Source organism: Battus philenor, unplaced genomic scaffold, assembly GCF_028537555.1.
Source record: "Battus philenor isolate CCGP_79_NKW_IND1 unplaced genomic scaffold, ilBatPhil1.0.hap1 SCAF_1, whole genome shotgun sequence".
Lineage (NCBI taxonomy): Eukaryota > Metazoa > Arthropoda > Insecta > Lepidoptera > Papilionidae > Battus > Battus philenor.
In genome coordinates this window covers 3708362-3728385 of record NW_027181661.1, presented here as the reverse complement: position 1 = coordinate 3728385, position 20024 = coordinate 3708362, and the positions used below count along the sequence as shown (strand labels likewise).

Here is a 20024-nt window from a genome sequence, read left to right as displayed (position 1 = left end):
TTGAACGTTTTTAGGAGTCTTTGAAGATAGACCTAATGCTGGCCGTGAAGTTTTTTAGTCGAAACAATCGAAACATCTAATCTCTGCACCCAAGAACGAATTAAAGTGTATAGCAGTTGCGTAAGAATCGTTACGCTGAAATATGTCTCGTCTGGTCAGCGAACGCTCACTAGATCACTGCAATATTGTGATCGAAAAATCCGCACAGTCAATAATTCCAACCGTATTACTTTCTCGCCACAGTGTTTATTATTTTTTGAAATAATCGCATTTAAAAAGCTAAAAAACATAGACGTATGGACTGGTACATTGAAGTTATTTTGAAATTCAACGGTGGTATTTCGAATGCTGTTTGATGTTGTTGTAAGTTACGCACAGAAGTCATTTCTTTCAGAAGTATTTCTTACAAAAAGAAAAGTGTGGAGATATCGCATATTTCTAAACCCCGTAGAGAAGACCTCCAATTAGGAGTGAACCCACTGTAACTAGCTGCAAAACCATTGTAAGGACAATGGTTTGCAGGTGGGTTGGCGATCGCATTGTTGCATTATCATACGCAGAGGACTCTGTTGCTCTTCCTCTTGAAATTTGTTAACGAGCAATCCTATATAATTAATGCACAAAGTGGAAATTATAAAATACTGTACCCTGGGAATTGAACTCGCGGCCTGTGATCACAAGACTGAGTCCTCTACCGCTGGCCTACTACTGTTTTTTCCGATTTTGTATTCTAATACGTAAATACGTAAAGCACCGTTCTGGTAGCAATATAGTTAGTTATAGGTCAGAACTTTGAAGCAGAAACGTACTACAAGATTTATGACATAAATTTAAACTCAAGTACAGGTTATGTATATTTAAGTAGGCATTTAAAGGCACAGATGATTCGCTAATTATTTTTTAAAATTAGACGGAGGTCAGTGTAGTCAGATAGCCAGCTGCCACTAGCTTGAGATGTTGATTTGCAGAAAACAGCACGTCGCTAACTATACAGTTACTCTTTTTAAGTGAAATTTATTTACGCTTGATATGTACATTAAAGCATGCCCACTGTTATTGTTTACAAAAGAAATAAATCTTATATGTACACTTTCGAAGATAGCTTACAAATAAGGAAGTTTATATTATATAATTATCTAATAACTTAGTAACTAACACCATCTGTAGGTAACTATTAACATGTTTTTGTATAGAGGAGTTTGTCTTGTTTGAAACGAGTGGGAATTGCGAGCCTTGCACTTGCTCATGGTCATGCACAAATAATGCAACTAATTAACCATGCGATGTAATCACTTTCTGCATCCGTTCCAAATCGATAAACTTGTTTTTTGTTACGACACACTAACTGTTGTATAACTAATCAATCTTTGTAAAAAAAAATAACTAGAATACTTATACCAAACGATTTGCAGTTGAACTAAATCCATTTTTAGTAATCACTCTGCAGTATATCAGTTATTTATTTTAGAATTTATACAAATTAAAAGAATAGCTATATTAAAAGTGTTTTTCTTTTGGAACGGACTTTCATTGCTGTTCAAACGGCATTTGTAGGTTCAGCCGGTTTAGGTGGCAGGTAGCAGAGGGCACCTAGCCTAAGACCTGTTTTAAAATAGCGAAGCTCGGAAGCTCACAGGTCAGCCTCGGCTCATGTCGCTACATACTATTACTTTAATAGATTGGAAAGCCACTAAATTATTAGATCGTTTCGGATGATACTCCATGGTATGACAAGGCTTAATTCTCCACGCCAGAACCATGGCTTGGGTTGTCAGACGTCTATAAAACCAGCTAAGCATTCCGAAAAAAGGGTGACCGAAAGCGCCAGCCCAGTCAGTTTCTATTGTCTGGCTAATAACATTACTGCCACTTAAACCCGTTAGCGCTGGGAGAAGAAAAGGAAGAAGAAACATCATCATCATCAAGCAGCGCTTCCATTTAGTATGATTGAGGTTAGGCATCTTCTGTTATATAAGTAATCGAATGAAATTAAAAATATAACTCTACAATTACTTTTAACTTTTAGTTTGTATTACGTAAATACTATCTGCAGTGGTCCGGACAAATAGCACTCAGAACAGATGGCCGCTGAAGCCTAAAGGTTCAGAAGAAGAGACGAAGAAAGAACCGTAAGCGCAACGCAGAAACTCCATCCACAAGGACAGCTGACCTCGTAAAGTACGTCGAAAACGCTGCCTTAAGGCCACTTTCAACAGGTACTATTGAAAGTCAATAGGCTAAACCTATATATGTCCAGCAGTGGATAATGAAACACTATGTATTTTTATCATACCATTGTCATCACTTTGTGCATTAGTTATATTGGATTGCCACTGTTTATAATAGTTTCCAGAGAATGAACAGCAGCGTCCACTGCATGCTGCAATACCACAATGCGATCGCCAACCCGCCTTCCAAACGTAGCGATTATGGTATATCCTCCCATAGATATCTTTAAGGGAGGCATATGCCTTCCAGTTGGCGTCTATGGTCTGAAATGACGACGACGATAATTTTTATATAATCACACATTTATCCATCTTACAATTCTTGTACCATGTTCGTCTTTATAAGAAGATATTCTCTACTTATCCATGTTCTAAGAGTTTCACAGATAAGTAAGTAATGACAAAATAACAAATACAACATAATAAAACAAATATTGTATTGTATAATTTTATCCTTGGTAAATGATTCTGTGTCCTTTCTTTTATTTTTGGACATGATTTCTTCTATTGTTGTCCTTTGCTGCTTCGATCGCCTTTTTTGTACGAATACTATGTACAAAAGGCCAGGTCTATTACTGTTACATGAAGAGAAATTTACATTTTTGTCCTGAAGTCAAACATCTGACATAATTTGGAGCAATAATAAAAAAAAATATTTACACCCGCATTATAATATCCCAAACAAAGCAGGTAGAAAGAGAATAAAAAAAAAACTTTCGACATATTGAGCAGATGGAGTGTCTATAATTGCATTTGATTCCATGGTTACTTTGTGTGATGCTATTACAGCAATTCGGTTCTGTTTATTAACCTTCTCTATTTTATTATCACGAAAATATAACCTACAAATCGCGCGAAAACGAGAAAACACAATATTCGTTTACAAAATGAAATGTTATATAATGTTTTTTAACTTTAATAGTTTTATTATATACGTTCATTAGTTTTTCATAATAAATATAACAACAATATTATGCAAGTTTATTTTATTTTTTATAATATTCTGTTGAGTCAAAAATTAAGACATGTCTACTATTTTTTCCGTAACACACAATGAAGTTAAGATACTATATTATCATTACTATATCTGTAAATATTGATTAATGGTTAGGGTGTGCCTTATATATACAATTAAAAGCAAATGAGCTATGCATTCATGACTTTAAAGCTTCTTCATCTACAAACTAACAGCCTGTATATTTGCTTTGTTGAAATTATTTATTAGTCCTACCTGTAGTATTCAGTGAAGCTATTGAATTTTATATTCGTAAAGAGTTCTAGACGCTTTTAGTAACCTTAAACCTGTTGAGACTGTAAATACAAACGGCATTTATATACGACAAAAAAGCCTATCTTAAGGCAAGAAGTATCGCATACATAGGATTAAAAACACATGAAAATTCTACACGCGTATCACAATAACTGAAACTAATAAAATAGTTAATTTTTATGCGCGTAGTTCACCTAATCTTCACTAATCATTAGGCCTATAAGTTGAACAGTGGTAGTCCAGCGGAAAAGACTTGCAATCGTAGGTCGCCGATTCGATTCCCGGGATACAATCTTATATAATTTACACTTTGAGCATTAATTATATAGGATTACCACTTATGGGCAGCAGCGTTCTCTGCGTTCTATGATACCACACTGCAATCGCCAACCCGCCTGCCAATGTTACAACACATCATAAGAGTTCATCCAAAAGAGAGAGACGGTTGACGGAGTCAGAAGGATCTACGATCATCTGCAGTCTAGAGAGAGAGATATCGTAGGTTATTGTAGTATTAGCTGTTAAGATTAACTTCGTACAATCAAAAACTATTGGCCAGCAATCCAATAGAAGAAATAAATAATGAAAACTTATTTCAGAGTGATTACTTTATCTATTAGTTTAACGTCTTAATAAATAAAAACTGCTTTTAAAAAATTAATTTTTCACTTTGCACATTGTTATATTTAAGTAATATTGTTATTATATTTTGTAAGTACCAATTTTTTTTGTTTTATATACCCTAACACGTTTATTATTGAGTGAAATTGAAGGTTTCAAAACTAACTTTATATTTAGTATGCGGTTTATGGGGTACATGAAAAGCGTGGTTTTACTATTTTAAATGCTATTTTTTCCTTTTTTTTTCTTCCATCGCAAATGTTCCTCGGAAGTTAAAAAATTAAGTAACTTTTCCCGGCGTTTTTAAGTTTAGCTTTTATTGAATTTCCTAATGTGTTAGGATATTCATAAAAACGCATACAGCTAAAGTTGGCCTATTGAGGAATTGTAAGTGTAAAATTAAACCAAGTTCGAACTAATGTATATGCATAAGGTCTATGAATGCAAGTGTAACGTATTTCCATTATTACGTTACACACACAAGCATATCGCGATATTCTTTCAGGCGTAAAAATGAATGTTATAAATAAACAAGCGCATAGCGGTCGATTACCATACGAATCTGAAGTCCAGCGAGGTTTTAACTAGTGCAAATACTTAAAAATAAGTGTTATATTCTACCTTCAAGGCAGCTGTTTGCCGCCATGGATTGGCTGAAATTGGTCGGTATCATTTCATCCGCCATATCTATAAAATGTGTCAGGTGTGACAGTGATTTTGTGTATCCTCTTAATGTGTCTATAGTGTTCAAATTCTTACGTTAGAACTGAGGTGAAGGTAACTTAATGGAAATAATGCACATCTATATATTTAATGGAGTTTTCCACTTATTTACTAACTCATCACTATATCTTCGGAACCATATATCTTAGAGACTTACAATTTGGAAGAAAAATTTCTTTTGCTGTCTAAAGGTTTGCTAAGAACGAATTTTATAAAACTCTTTCAGCAAGTCACCTTGAGGTGACGTTAAGTTCGGCACCATAGTAAATTATATGTTTTAATCTTTTCATTTTTTTAACAAAACAATATCAGTAAGCGTTGAAAAACTATTTTTTATCATTTATGTCTTTATAAAACTAAATAATTAAAAAAAACTCGTGTACTTTTGTGATTATTTAAAATACAAGGTAAGTTAAATAACTTAAGCATAAACTTTAAATAAGTACTTAAGCCCTACAACCAATACGGCCAAAGCTACGATAAAAAGAGATATTAAACGCATCCTATATAGATAATTTATATGAATATAATATTTATTGATGCATATCCTTAAGCTAGACTATGTCTCATATATATGTTTACCCAAATTTCTAAAAGTTGTTATGATTCAATTTAAATGAATATATCTATCTATTCATTATAAATATATCTAGTTCCGCTATTGTACATACACAGGTATGAACAAATAATACACAAAGTAAGGGAGCTGTCTAAAACTTAGAGTGGTATTTTATTTGTACAAATTAAAAAAAAACTAATAAGTCTTAGTTGACAAGAAAATCATTCATGAAATCCTCGAACCAACTTCTCCATTAATTTTATCTATTTTTTTATAATGATTTTCGTCTGCGGTAATTTTTCTGGATGGGATAAGTTTGTACATTTACTAATTTTATAACAAAACAAAAACACAATATATCTTTAGGGCTCTTATTGTACTAGGGACATTCAAACGTTGCACCTTTATAAAGACAATACATCGAATGTTCAGACAACGCGAAGACCATAAGACAGATAGCAAAGCAAAGCAATTTTATTACAAAAACTAGCGGTCCTCGTGTTGATTAAGTACTGTCGAGAAGACTATCTTAGAATTGAATCGTTACAGAAGTTTTTCCCGTCACTTCTTCGTTAACGCTTTTCTGAGTAGTTGTTGGGTGAGTTGTAATATTAGTAAGGAACAACCAACGGAGCCGAGATTTGACCCTCTAAGAACTCCTTGAGCAGGAATGATAAATACGTATTGAGTGACCGCCCAACGCTTGGAACGACCACCTAAGCGATCTAAGAGCTCGGCGACCTCTCAACTTGGTAATATTATTCGTTCGAGTTAAGTTACGTAAACGAAGTCTAGAATGCTTAGAGTAGGCGCTTGCCTACTCTACCTCCTTAAGTATAGATCCAGAACAGCAAAAAAACTTTTTTTGAACACTGTTAAACAAATGACATAGTCCAATTTTTAATTACCTTCTCTCTCTATAATTTATATTTTAAAATAATGTTTTAACGTATTTTAAAATATAAATCAACCGGCTACCCCGATAAATTTAGTACTGTTAAGTTAATGACCTGTCATAGTCTAATACAAGTAGTTATTAAATAAGACGTATTTCTAATACGTATATATATACCATCTCCGTAGAATGATCACATAATTTATTTATTTAATCTGTTAACATTAAAAAAACGATTTCTAACAAAAATATGTTCATACACTTAAGTATTAATATGATTTTTATGATGCTTTGTAGTGCACAATATTTTTATTTGATTACATACTGATACGTCTTTTTATTTTGATTATCGTTGAATATTTAAAATCTTAGAACTGTTATTTTTGTCTAAGTTCTGTATATTATTTTACATGCATTTTTTCGTCTTCTTTCTTACATATATAAACTACATATAGTATATCGCTATTTACTTCAGTTATATGTATTTCAATATATATAGTTGTGTCGTAGTGGTGATTAAGTTAAATCTGCTAGAAAAGAGATCCATAGTAGAAAGTAACTCTCGTAGAGTGGCATACCGGCAGGTTTAAGTACGCAGTATAGAAGGTTACGGATCAACAAATGCAACGGAGCGGTCATAGCCCAGCGGTAGAGGATTAATATTGGCGGTCGTAGGTCGCGGGTTAGGTTCTCAATATTGCAATCTTATATAATTCACCTTGTGCATTAATTGTAAAAAGATTGCTCACAAGTTTCCAAACAGCAGCGTCCTTTGCGTGCTATAATACGAGCGACAGCCCGCGGGCCTGGCGTGGTGATTATGGTATATCCCTAACCCATAAATTTCTATAGGGGTGGCCTATGCTTAACAGTGTGCATCTAATAATTGAAAAGGAAGGAAAAAAAGGCTACGTAGTCCTACGTTGAAATCAAACTAGTAATCCATAGAAGTGCAAAAGTTTAAAGCCAAACGGATTAGCAAATTGAAGTTGCAGTAGAAACCATGGGCTAGAAAGCGCAACATATAACAGCTACCTACAAGGTAGACAGATGACTTTGTTAAGGCATTTGAAAGACGCTAGATGCAGACCGTTTCCCACCAGTCCTATTGAAAATCCTTTGTTGGACATGGAACTCATCCATAGACTAAAGCAAAGACGATGATGAAATAAATTAACAAAAAATTTATTTGTTACAGTTAACTCTTCTTGTGGCTGTGGCTTCAGTACAAATTAAGGCAGATGGGCCTAAGTAAGTACAACGAATATTAAAAATTTTTTTCTCTTTTAGTACACAAAATTTTCTATTATATATCATTTAATTTTTATATGTAAAAGCTATGGTATCTGCGAATTTTGCTTGCGTAAATAGACATTTGTCTTATACTGCGATTTATTGACAAGCTTAGCGATTCAAATCTTTAAGAATGTGAATACAATTGTGCTAGCGAAAGCATTACCTAATACAAGTTATCGTTATTCGAATAAGCTTGGATAGTCACGGCAGACTAACAGTCAACTAGGCGCGTAATGTTATCCGTAGAAAGCGTAAGTCGATAGCTCATTTGTGAGACATTGTAAAGTAAACGGCTTCTAGGTATTTTGATGCAATTTATACATCAAACGGTGTTTGTAGCAGAGCTGCGTCACGAGAGAAAGCTACTACCGCGTCACGCGTTGGGCCAACGACTTTATACGGAACCGCGTAAAAATTCTCCAACATGCTTGCGTGCGTTCAACCATTTACTGATAAAACATACCTCATTTATTCATAACATTTTTCTTTTGATCATTTATTGCGATCTTTTATATATTCCTGCCTGCTAGAAGTTTTATGAATAATATAATAAAATTGATTCTCCCTAAAATCGCATCATTCATTATAAAATATAACTACGATGTTCAAATCTGAGACAAGTTCACATAGACGATTTTTTTTTCAATGCAATACTTAAATAGATTTCTAAGCTATATATCTAGAAAACATTTCAAACCGTAGTAATATTTTTTCCTGTTCTAAAAGAATAGGTAAAATGGTTTTATGTCAAACGTTTAGTATTGATATTTGTTGCAGGAAAAAAATTCGAATACATCTACCGCAAACGGTGAAGCACATACACCATCACAAGAAGATTTATATAACAAATCATCAGGCGTCCTCACAGTACGCGCCGGCGTTTATGCCTAGTGCGGAAGGCGCGGTGGCTGTGTCGACCAATATCGCCCTCCCAGCAGTGACCAACATATTGCCTCTCAACTCTGTCGATATTCTTGAAGAATCAGTAAGGGTACCCAGTCTTACCGCTTCTGCTTCCAAGCTGTTACCACTCTACCGAGCAAGGGGATACTATGGCCCGACGCGTACAGAACTTGAAGAACAAGAATACGACATAGCGCCACATGCCGAACCGGCAGACAGTTTTATCGTCCCATCTGTGTTATCAGCTTCGCAAGACTCCACAAATAATTCACCTAAACGACTCAAAATGGTCAAAGTAAGTGAATCACCTCGAAAAAAAGTCATCAGAAAAGTCAAACCGCAACAGCGAGCTCCAGTTCGCAAGCCCGCAGCAACTGTACAAGATGAAGAACGCCCAGTGTCAACTTACCATGAGCAATTCTACTCCGATTTACAAGATGCCAGTACAATAAGAAAAATTAAGAAACCACCCCGCGTTGAGAAGATAGTCGATGGCAATACAGAGCATATTCATACTTACAGTGAGGAACATATACATAAAGTTGTATACGATGAAGAACCGAAATACGCCGGTGTAGTTGGAGTTGAGCCAATAGGCGCAATATCTACATATGGCCATTCCTTCATACCCTTTAAGAACACTCAATTAGTTGCACTAGCGTCAAATCCCTATGGAACTTTAGCAGTACCAGGTTCAATGGGAACTCCGTCTCAATATGAATACGCTGCTTATAACCCGCGAGAAGTGACACATGACCACATATTTCATGAACACGGCGAACTACCTGAAGAAATTAATGTTAATAAAGACATATTAAGTTTTACGCCAAAAGTTTCCTATAACAGTCAAGGACTAAGACTAGGGTCTGGCGTGACAAAGAGAATTAAAAGTAAAAACGTTCAGAAGCCTACCAGAACTCCTTCTGGTGACTATAGTTATTATGAAAATATGTTTTCGTCAAGTCGTGTTAAACCAACAAAATCGACCGCACCTACAGCATTATACTCATCTCCGCAGAACGAAAATCTTAATGAATTTAAGCCTGTATCCACGTATAGATATAAGGGTGGCATAAGTAGCAAAAGCCGTAACAAAATTCCAACATATTATGGAAAACCATTAAACGATTATCGCACGAAACAAACAGTCCAGACTCCATATTCAGTATCATCTAAGATAATTCACGATTTTAAATCTCCGCAATTATATTCTGTAACTCCGACCGATACGAATAGCTTGACAGTAAATCAAGACCAATTTGCAAATTTTAAAGACAGTTTTGGTAATAATTATGAATACGATACTTACGCATCGTCTTCAAACATTCATAACATGGAAGAAAATAATGTTCCTATTCCTTCCTATAACAGCAAAGCGTTTAGAAAAAGTAGAAAGATAGAAGTTCCGTCTCAAAATCTCTTTGGAACTCAAAATAATGTAAAATACAATAACAATGCTGCAAACGATGCGTTATTTGTTTACGAAAACGATGAAACGCCATCCGCTTTGGAGAATATGGACAATTATGACCAGTTGCCAATGTTTGATAGCATTACGCCTACGACATACACCGTAAAAGAGTCATCTTTGCCCCACCAATACTATACCGTAAAAACTTTAGGCGGTGATCAATTGTCAATTCCAGAGGCATCCAATAATAATTATCAATACGCTGAAGCACCACTATCTTCCACCATGTCCAATACAATCCTAACCACAACAACCTCACCCATCCCCCAAACCCAGACCAACCAAATCAATGAATTGACAACAAGATCTCCAGAGTTTGTTCTTGAAGACGAACAGGAAACCAGGCATAAAACAAGGTATTTAGAAAACGACGCAAATTCACCGCCCAGAGATAAATCACGAGGTTCTAAAGGAAAAAAACAAACAGAGAACTTGCAAACAACACGGTCATATAGTGGCAAAAAATCAATTAATATCATCCCCAGCGAATCAACAGAGAGAAGTAAAATCAGATATGGTGACAAAATATAAATAGGTGTGAACTATATAGGCGTAATATAACTATTGTAAAGATACGTGAACTTAGCTTTATTTTTAATACTAGAGAGTATCAGTGAGAACATACGTATATAAATATTGTAAATTGCTTTAAATTATTTATTACATGCCGTGTAGTATAACCTCATTTATTAATGACCAAGAGGACTTTAACGCATTTTACAAGAATTGTACAGTTAAAGTGTAAGTATGAATAAAATTAAACTATTTGATGTAAATATTCACTTATTTTTTACAATGAAATCATTATAAATGCCTGCCAGAAAATATTAGCAATGTTGCATATCTTTACCAATAAGACGTAACTCTGGTTATTTAGAAAGGAATTATTTATTTAATATATACAAAAGCTTCTATACATGAGTAAATCAAATGTGTTCACGAAAGGTTATTTAAATTTAAAAATGTTTTATGTCACCTTCAATTAGAATATAGGTCGCCTGCCTTTTATAAACTACCGCCATTTCACTTGAAAAAAAAATTACCAACTTGCTTTAACTTTTTTACCTATACATTTTTTACCCAATGCCTGTATAATTTTTTTGTTCTTCTATCGTCGCTATCATCATTTCAGCCATGGGACGCCCACTGCTGGACATATATATGCATCCCGCATATATTTCCTTCAACTGGAAGTGATATGCAACCAGTGCCAGGATTACTAAATTTCTCATAATATTGTTGATACGATAACGACACTGTACGTTGATTTCGGCTAGTACGTTACTAAAACCTATGTGAACCCATAGAACAGAACTTTAGCTTTCTTCAAAGCTAAATTTAAAAAGTATTTACCTTTCAGAGTGGACGGTAAAAAAGAAAGAAGGCAAAAGCACCAATTCCAATAGGCCATAAGTTCCAAACAAAGTTACTATCATTATCATCATTATTTCAGTAGCAGGACGTCCGTAGTTGGAATTAATTTTCACCCACAGATTTCCAAGAGGTTCGGTTGGAGCGGCGTGCTTCCAGCGTTTTTCGATGACCTTAAAAAGGTCATCTGTCCACCTTGTAGCTGGAACTTCTGCGCTGCGCTTGCTGGATCGTGGTCTTCACTTCAAAAGCCTGAAGCAACGGCTATCTGTTCTGCAATCCTCCACTCCACTTAGAATTTAAAGTCAATATTTGGGTACCTTATGAAAATAACGCTAGAAAAGTCCAAATTGATTTACAGACGAATTAGATTGAGCTTGTCTTGTCTCATCAACAAACTCAGCCGAGTTTTTTTGCGACCACTTAATCCAGTAGTAGAGCAATTTGTTCCCAAGCTTTTTAACAAATTTACAACTCTTCTAACATTAAAAAAAAAACGATTCAATTCACTTCCTTTGAGGCCTTCCTCAGAAGCATTGCATGTAAATATATTATAACACTGTACACAATTGAAGAATTTCAACAAATTATCTTAATCTCTTATGATAATTATATATACTGAAAAGTAATAATTTAACCGCGGTAAAAAACTACGATATGGTGGTTCATTGTCGGCAAGCGAAATCAAATACGTAATACACACTACGACAAATTTAAGTCAATCATAACTTAATTTTTAATTAGCTTAATTAAAAACTTCAAGCGAAGACCAGAGTTTCATGACCTTATTCTTTTTTACATACAGAGTGTTCAATAAATCATAATCAAAGAAGTGTGATAGTAAAAACACCAAAAAAAGATAATATATCAAGTACTTTTAAAATTATTACCAATCTAAAAGTACCTTTATTTTACAGCCAATAAATGAATACATTCTTCCATTTTTTTTACTTTTACGCGTGAGTAACCTTTCTGTAGAGGACTGACATAAATTTATAATACAAAAGCTTGATTTTGAAAGAAAAAATTATTTAGTTAAACTATGAAAATAAAACTAAAGTAACTTCAATTTTGAATGCTCTATCAGCTGAATACGGTTTGACATTGATTTGTGGGACGCGCTGTATTACTATAACAATTTTGTTGTAATTACTTTGTAGTAAATTATTTATTACTACTTACTTACTAACTAAAACTTTTTTTTGTATTATAATCCATAGATTATAATAACTTCAAAATAAATAATAATCAATTCCAGTTTAAGATGATAGAGAAAATTATAATTGATAATAATTTCGTTATACTATCAAAGCAATTAAAATCAATAATTTCCTGTCTACAATGTTTATAAGATGCGGAACCATTGAACGCAGCTTTCGCACAGAACTTCCCGAGAGAAGGGTAGGGTGTGGCGGATCTTGCGTAAGATTTCTCAAAAGCCCTCTCGTGAATGTCCAACTCAACGAAAGTTTCTCATGTACTATTACATAACTTCACTTGAAAAGAAGAGCTGTTTAAATATTACGACATATTATTGACATATCGGTTAACTTTAAAGATAGTGGACTCATTCCAAGCTTTTGTTTCTATAAAGATTCTCTGTCTCAATTTATCGGTCTTATAATTTGAGAAATGTGTTCTAAAATATATTTTATTTTACAATACATATAATACTGTCAAAAAGCTATGTTGCTCTAACAGATCACACCAATTAATATACAGAGTGACAAACCTCTTTACAAAGCTAATTTGACAGCAAAAAGTTTTAAAGCTTTCACATCGATTTTCTATCGTCCTGTCTGAAATGGTCTCTTTGAAATATGTTATGAATGCGTCAGGCCAATAACTTCTAGCAGTACAATCTGCAGGATCATATAGCAAACAATAATTAATAATAATTTGTAAAAATCTGAATTTTTCCGTTTTATCTCGTTATGTATTCTTTCTTACAACTTTATTTTTTATATGGTATACAGTAAATTAATTAATAGGAAATGAGCAATACGTATTCGCGGGAAGTCGATGGATGCGGAAAACGCATAACCTGTCATCGTTATCAGGTAAAAATATATAATTCGCAATTTGTACATTAATTATATAAGATTACCACCGCTCACAAAGAAGTTTCCAGAAGATGGGCAGCAGCGTCCTCTGTGTACCATGATACCACACTTCGATCGCCAACCCGCCTATGGGGAGGCATAGGCCTTTGCATTTAGCATCTACGGCTGCTAGAACGTGCATTTTTTGACCAAAGTTCAATTTGATTTGCTTTACGTTAACAGATTCCGCAAGGCGCTGAAGGCGTCTAACCTTAACCTTTTTTTAAGATCGATGTGACAACAGAAGCCTCAACACGTACTAACAATAATTTTATTTTAAAAAGAACTAAAGAAATGTTAATATAAATAAATGGATGACATTCTTAATAGTTATTTGGAATTCTTATTTAAATATTTATATGTTTCTCATTAATAAAACGCCAACAGACTATATTTATATATTTATTGTTAAAACTGTTTATTTTAAAAACTACTCACCGACTGATTTAAAGAACGGTAAGGTGAGAATGGGTGTTTTTCGAGACGCACAAGAGATTATTGAGAGCATACAGCTAATTAAGAATAAAAGAGGTTTCTAAACTCACAAACAATGGGAGAATTCCACTACACCTTTGCACAGTTCTGAGTATGGAATACTTGTTATTATTAAAGTAATCACAGCGCATTACGTTTTTATCTTAGATCTGAGAGCGTGAACTCTTTATTCGTTACGTTTATTTGAATAATTTTCAATTTAAACTAAATTTTCGTTGCTCGTTACATTCAGTTGGTAAGGCAAAGATATGTTAATGAGTAAATTAATTGAATAAAATAATTAATGCGTTTCTTATGCAATCTTGTTATATATAAATTACATTTTCCAAAGCTATGTTGATCCAAAATGGAAATAAATGCAGCAGTCAAAATAAGACAATAGCTTTCTAAGAACTAATATATACACATCATTCGCAGAAAATAGTATCCGGCATTTGATTTGGTACGTGTGAAATACGTATCCATATAACCATCTCCTAGCATCTTTCTTCTCCATTATGAGGTTCGTGTACTGTGAGGAGTTATCATAATAAAATAATACAGAAGACCTTTTTTTTTGAAACAGAATGTTTGAGGGGATTTAGTCCTGGAGGTCCAAGGTTTAAAGATTTCTCTTGGTCTGGTACTGGGCGTTAACCTTTTACGGTAGAAATTGTGTCTCCTGCTCACCTCCCTTTACATCTGAGCTTGGGAAAATCATATATAAAATAAATTAATATATAACAGAAAATAATTAAAATCGATTGCATTTTTTCCTACGGGCCTAAACTAAATACCTGTCACTATATATATATATATATATATATATACATATATATATGTGTGTGTGTGTGTATATATATATATATATATATATATATAATTATATAATTTGAATTCTATCAAAGTCTCTTTAGATATATATCTAAGTCTACAATATATAATATTTATTTTATTTTCCTGTATATAACTTTTAAGCACCATCTGCACCTTGTACCTGCAAACCGAATATTTAAATAATTTAAATGTCAATGTGACAAAAGTAACCATCCTTTACAATAAAAAAATGTTTTATTCAAATTTTAAATTTAGCTACAGCAGACGAGAGAAAAAGTATTACGTACCCAGCGATTTACCTAGGTACCTCTGTTATTGACCAATAACTATTTTAATGTAAAAGTTATTTATTAACAACGCAAATGCAAATATATATTTTAAAATATTCTTATGTAGGTTTCATAGACAAAGAATTGGTAAAGACTGGTAAACAATGTCGTTTCAGCCCATATATGCCAACTGCAAGATATAGGCCTTCCCATAGGCGGGTTGGCGATCGCAGTGTGGTGTTATGGTACGCACAGGACTCTGCTGCCCATCTTCTAGAAACTTCTTTGTGAGCAGTAATAATTCCGGAACACACCCCTTCGATCACCTCTTAGTCCTCTATCGCTGGGCTACCACTGCTCAGTATAAACCAATAGCGTGTGCATGCGGCTACTCGAGTTGAACTCCCCAAGGAAGTCGAGCCTTAAAATCAAAAATCTGCTTTAGACTAAGCGCCCTCTGCGAACTGATCCCACGACTCTTTGGAATCTGTAAATCCTTGTAAAAACCGAAAGTAAAACTTTAAGATTTAAAGCAATAATTTATAATATTTAAAATTCAGCATCAGCTAACTTATTTTAATTGACACGACATTTTTAAATTATTAATTTACCGAAACGAATATGTTGAAATGAATACAAGAAAATTCGCACAGTCATAAATAAATATAGCATCATTAAAACTATTGTTATCAAAATTTGCATCTTAAAAATCAACAGGATACACTCTTTAGTCGCCGTCATTTGATCTATTTATCATTAGATAATAATTTATCAAAATCAATACATGAGTAGGTCGTAATAAAACTTCGATGAGTATTATAATAATAGTTTTACTACAAAACAAAATAACAATAACTTAATCTAAATCCTATGTACAAACAAAATGTTACAGTACAAATGTAATACTGGATATACATCATTGTATTGACATGCACCTGGCGAACTATGACTTAGTTGATTTATTTTGACAATGAAATAAATGAATGAATTTATTTTCTTCTGTGATACGGCCCACCGCCGTGACCTGATCCAAGAGCATTTGCGTAACTGTCACCTCCGAAGTCGTGGCCCCCATTTCCGCCGCCGTGACTAATGTCAGCAAAAGTTATGTCAGTTATTCCACCTCCAGACCCATGACCTCCTCCTAAACTGTAACTATCACCGCCATGACCGCCGCCAAAACCATAACCGCCGCCGCCTCCGCTGCTGTAACTGTCTCCTCCGTGGCCACCGCCGTGACTGCTACCACCTCCATAGCCACCATGGCCTCCACCTCCACCTCCTCCTCCATGCCCACCGACACTGTAACTATCGTAACCTCCAGAAGAAAATCCTCCACTTATTCCTCCAGACCCACCACTGCCATGAAAGTGTTCTTCGTGGCCACCTCCAAACCCACCGCCATGTCCGCCTCCATATCCTCCGCCAATTCCACCTCCTAAATCATAGCCTCCATGACCACCACCAATATCATGTCCACCGTGACCGCCTCCGCCAATATCAATATCACCCCCATGGCCTCCTCCTAATTCATATCCTCCATGTCCCCCAAAATCACCACCCCCGTGGCCACCTCCAAATCCTCCATCTCCGTGGCCTCCTCCAAATCCGCCGCCTCCATGACCACCTCCGTATCCTCCGCCTCCATGGCCACCTCCGTATCCACCGCCTCCATGGCCACCTCCATATCCACCACCCCCATGGCCACCTTCGAATCCACCACCTCCGTGGCCTCCTCCAAATCCGCTATCTCCGTGACCACCGCCAAAGTCATGTCCTCCGTAACCACCGCCGTCGTGGCCACCTCCAAATCCGCTATCACCATGACCACCTCCAAAATCGTGGCTCTCGTAACCACCACCGTGGCCTCCTCCGAATCCACCATCTCCATGGCCACCTCCATAGCTATCTCCTATACCGCCATCTCCATGACCGCCTCCGAAATCGTGTCCTCCATAACCACCGCCCCCATGGCCACCTCCGAAATCATCGCCTCCGAATCCGCCTCCTCCATGACCACCTCCGAACCCTATATCTCCATGTCCTCCAAAATCACCTCCAAAATCATGTCCACCCCCGCCGCCGTATCCACCGCCATGACCACCTCCAAAACCGCCGCCTGATCCTCCTTTGAAATGGTCGATGAAACCTCCGTGTAAGTGATCAGAGAAACTTCCTCCGTGTCCACCGCCACCGCCGCCGCCACCATAACCTCCGCCGCCGCCGTGGCCATGATCATCGTGGTGCTTAAGTACTATCACCTCCTTCGTCGTATGATGCTCTTCCGGTATGTGAACACGAATGTGAACACTGCAACAAGAGGGATAATCAATTTTAATACCATATGGAAACTCATTTCAAATTATTCGCTTCAATGTTATTATACTGAATCAATTACAGAAAATAGCAATGTGAAATTATAGAACGCATAGCGGTACACTTATGGAAAATACAATGGATGGATTTTCACCATTAATCGCAACGAAACGTGAGAAATTGTTATATAGAAATCACAACAGATATAGATCTACGTTTTGTATTTCCGCCTCTTAAAATAATAAAACCTATCTATACATAAATATTATAAATAAAAATAACATATACTAACTGTTCACGGCCAAAAGTCGCGGTGCAGATGCCAATGCTGGCCAGTAAACAGGTCAGCTGAAATACAACATTATCACTTAGTATACATTTTAATATTACACGAATGCATATCAATACGAATACGGAATATCTTATCCAATATCTCTCACTGAAATGAAGGTTTAAAACCAATGTATGTCATCAATGACGACCTATGGCATAACTCACAGTTGTTTAACCAGCCATGAAGAGAGCTATTCTTGTGATTTCGCGAGAAGATCGAATCAATAATGTTGCTGTAATGGGTACATAAATCTAGCTTTTAACATCCTACAGCTGAAAAGATGATAATTGGTATAACGTAATAAATAAAATATTAATGTTTCTATTAATGTCAATATCTATACTAATATTATTTATAATTCCGTTGAATTATGTCAGTAGTATTATGTAGTTGTACGATCGTAGCGGGATGTAATTATTCCCCATAAAACGGTCAATTGCGTGTACGAAATAGAAAGTGGATACTCGAAGTTGTCCGATGGTATCACTCCAGACCAATTAAATTACGTAACCAAAGAGTAACAGTAACATAAATGTTTCGCAAGACGACCGTCTTTAATAAATACATGCGAGACTGATTGCAATGTAACTGTAATTATAACTTTATGGTAAACAATTTTAAACATACAGTGGGCTGTTAACGTTTATATGAGCGCACGCGAACAATTCAAATGGGGTAATTAATTTTTATTTAATAATAAGTAACGATTTGTTTTTTCTTAAAACATCATGTTGTCTAGGCAAACTAAATGCAATATGAATTAGCTACCAATAATAAATGTTTTATGACTTTATTTTCGCTAACGCAATTTATGCCGATGATTTGTTTTGAATTATGGCACTTATGCAAAGAACAAAGGAAGGATGAAGGACCTATTTTGTGTATTAATTAAACCGAATTAAATATATCCGAGCTTCAAATATTATTTTCTGTAATTAAATTATCTACACTTTTTTACAGCATTTCTATTTTTTTTTTTAAATTGGAAGTATAGAATATCACAATCAAAAAATATTTAGTGATTTCGTTAAAATTATTAATGAAAAATAATAAGCGTTAAGCTGAAATATGTTTTTTAAAGATGTGAATGAAGCGTCATTAAATAAACATCAAACAAAAGTAAAAAAAAAAGCGTGTTAAAAGCAAGGTAACGTCTTTTTTAGGAGAAAATAATTGGTATTTCTAATTTTAAAAAGTAATATTTACAATGAATAGTAATATACTAAATATATAGCGGCATTTAGCATAGCACAATTTAAAAAATATATTTTAATAATACAATTTTGTTAAACATTCCTATGAGACTAAATTCGGATTAATTTTGAATGGTTCGAGCAATTTAAACACATGCTTTCGTTTGTTAATGCTACTTGTAATAAAAGCTATTTTATTTGATCCGGAACAAAGTTTTTTTAAGACATTAATAATGCAACGTAAAATCCTGTAGGAGTATAGTAGAAAAAATATTTTTAAATTAAGAAATACGATTTAAATTTCGAGAAAAACATTGAAAATCTATATATGGATACATCGATCTTTAGTTTTGCGGAATGTTTTATAAAACGTCGTTTCAAAAACTTAATTTTGTAAACGAAGAATGGTATATCGTAAAATCTTAATAAGAGATTTAAATCTGATTGTTATCGAAGGCAAAAGATGATCAATTAAAAAAAGAATCAATTAAAAAACAACAATTAAAACACGTGCTACAGCGAATAAGAGTATCATGTAATAAAAGCTACTAAATTTTTTGTTTAAGTTTTTTTTTAAACACGTTATTGAAGTTATGGTAATTATGTAAAAAAAGTAGAAAAAACATAATGGGAATTTGAATTTTAATCCGTTCATTATCGGAAAATCGGCATGTTTAAAAACGTGTCGTTTAAAAATACATTTTGAATTAATAAGTTGATGTTAAAAAAAAGTCGCCTGCATGTAAATGCGACAAAGACAATGGTAATTGGACGATCTTTCGAAAGTTCAGACAGCTAATCGCGGTCTTCTCTTGTATTCCGGAAGTAATTTATTATCACGTAAGTACTCACGGCCAAGCGGAAAGCCATTATGTATGGCTATGACTGGCTCCCAAGAAACACAAGCACTGATGATGTGAACGCAAGTGTTGTGATGCAGTGGGGACCGCTGTCTCTTTTATATACAGTGAACGCAACCCCTACTCGCATCGCTAAAACCGTATCGAAAAATACAAATTTGTGTTATTAAATAAAATCAACTCTTGGCTGGAATATTCGTAAGACGTAATAGTTTTTAATAATCATAATATACTTAAAAACTATTGCGTAGTAATATGCGTGTATTTCAGCGTTCATTCACACTATATATCATGTACTTAAT

At 34.7% G+C, this 20024-nt stretch overlaps 2 protein-coding genes across 2 annotated transcripts; one reads left to right on the top strand and one right to left on the bottom strand.

The window, feature by feature from the left end:
* Positions 1 to 4763: 4763 nt before the first annotated feature.
* LOC137925574 (uncharacterized) lies at positions 4764 to 10589 on the top strand. Its single transcript, XM_068769075.1, has 3 exons — positions 4764 to 4781; positions 7495 to 7547; positions 8370 to 10589. The coding sequence occupies exons 1-3, from the start codon at positions 4764 to 4766 to the stop codon at positions 10495 to 10497; spliced, it is 2199 nt and encodes a 732-aa protein (XP_068625176.1). The 3' UTR covers positions 10498 to 10589.
* A 5419-nt stretch (positions 10590 to 16008) lies between these two features.
* Positions 16009 to 19732, bottom strand: LOC137925478 (uncharacterized). Its single transcript, XM_068768962.1, has 3 exons — positions 19715 to 19732; positions 17628 to 17683; positions 16009 to 17329 (listed from the first exon to the last, which is right to left on the bottom strand). Exons 1-3 carry the CDS (start codon positions 19730 to 19732, stop codon positions 16009 to 16011), a joined length of 1395 nt encoding a protein of 464 aa, XP_068625063.1.
* Positions 19733 to 20024: the final 292 nt, after the last annotated feature.

Coding starts and splice junctions, on each gene's coding strand:
- LOC137925478 (XM_068768962.1), bottom strand. Junction 17,330..17,627: donor GCGACTTTTGGCCGTGAACA/GTTAGTATATGT, acceptor CTCTTGTTGCAG/TGTTCACATTCGTGTTCACA.
- LOC137925574 (XM_068769075.1), top strand. Junction 7,548..8,369: donor ATTAAGGCAGATGGGCCTAA/GTAAGTACAACG, acceptor TATTTGTTGCAG/GAAAAAAATTCGAATACATC.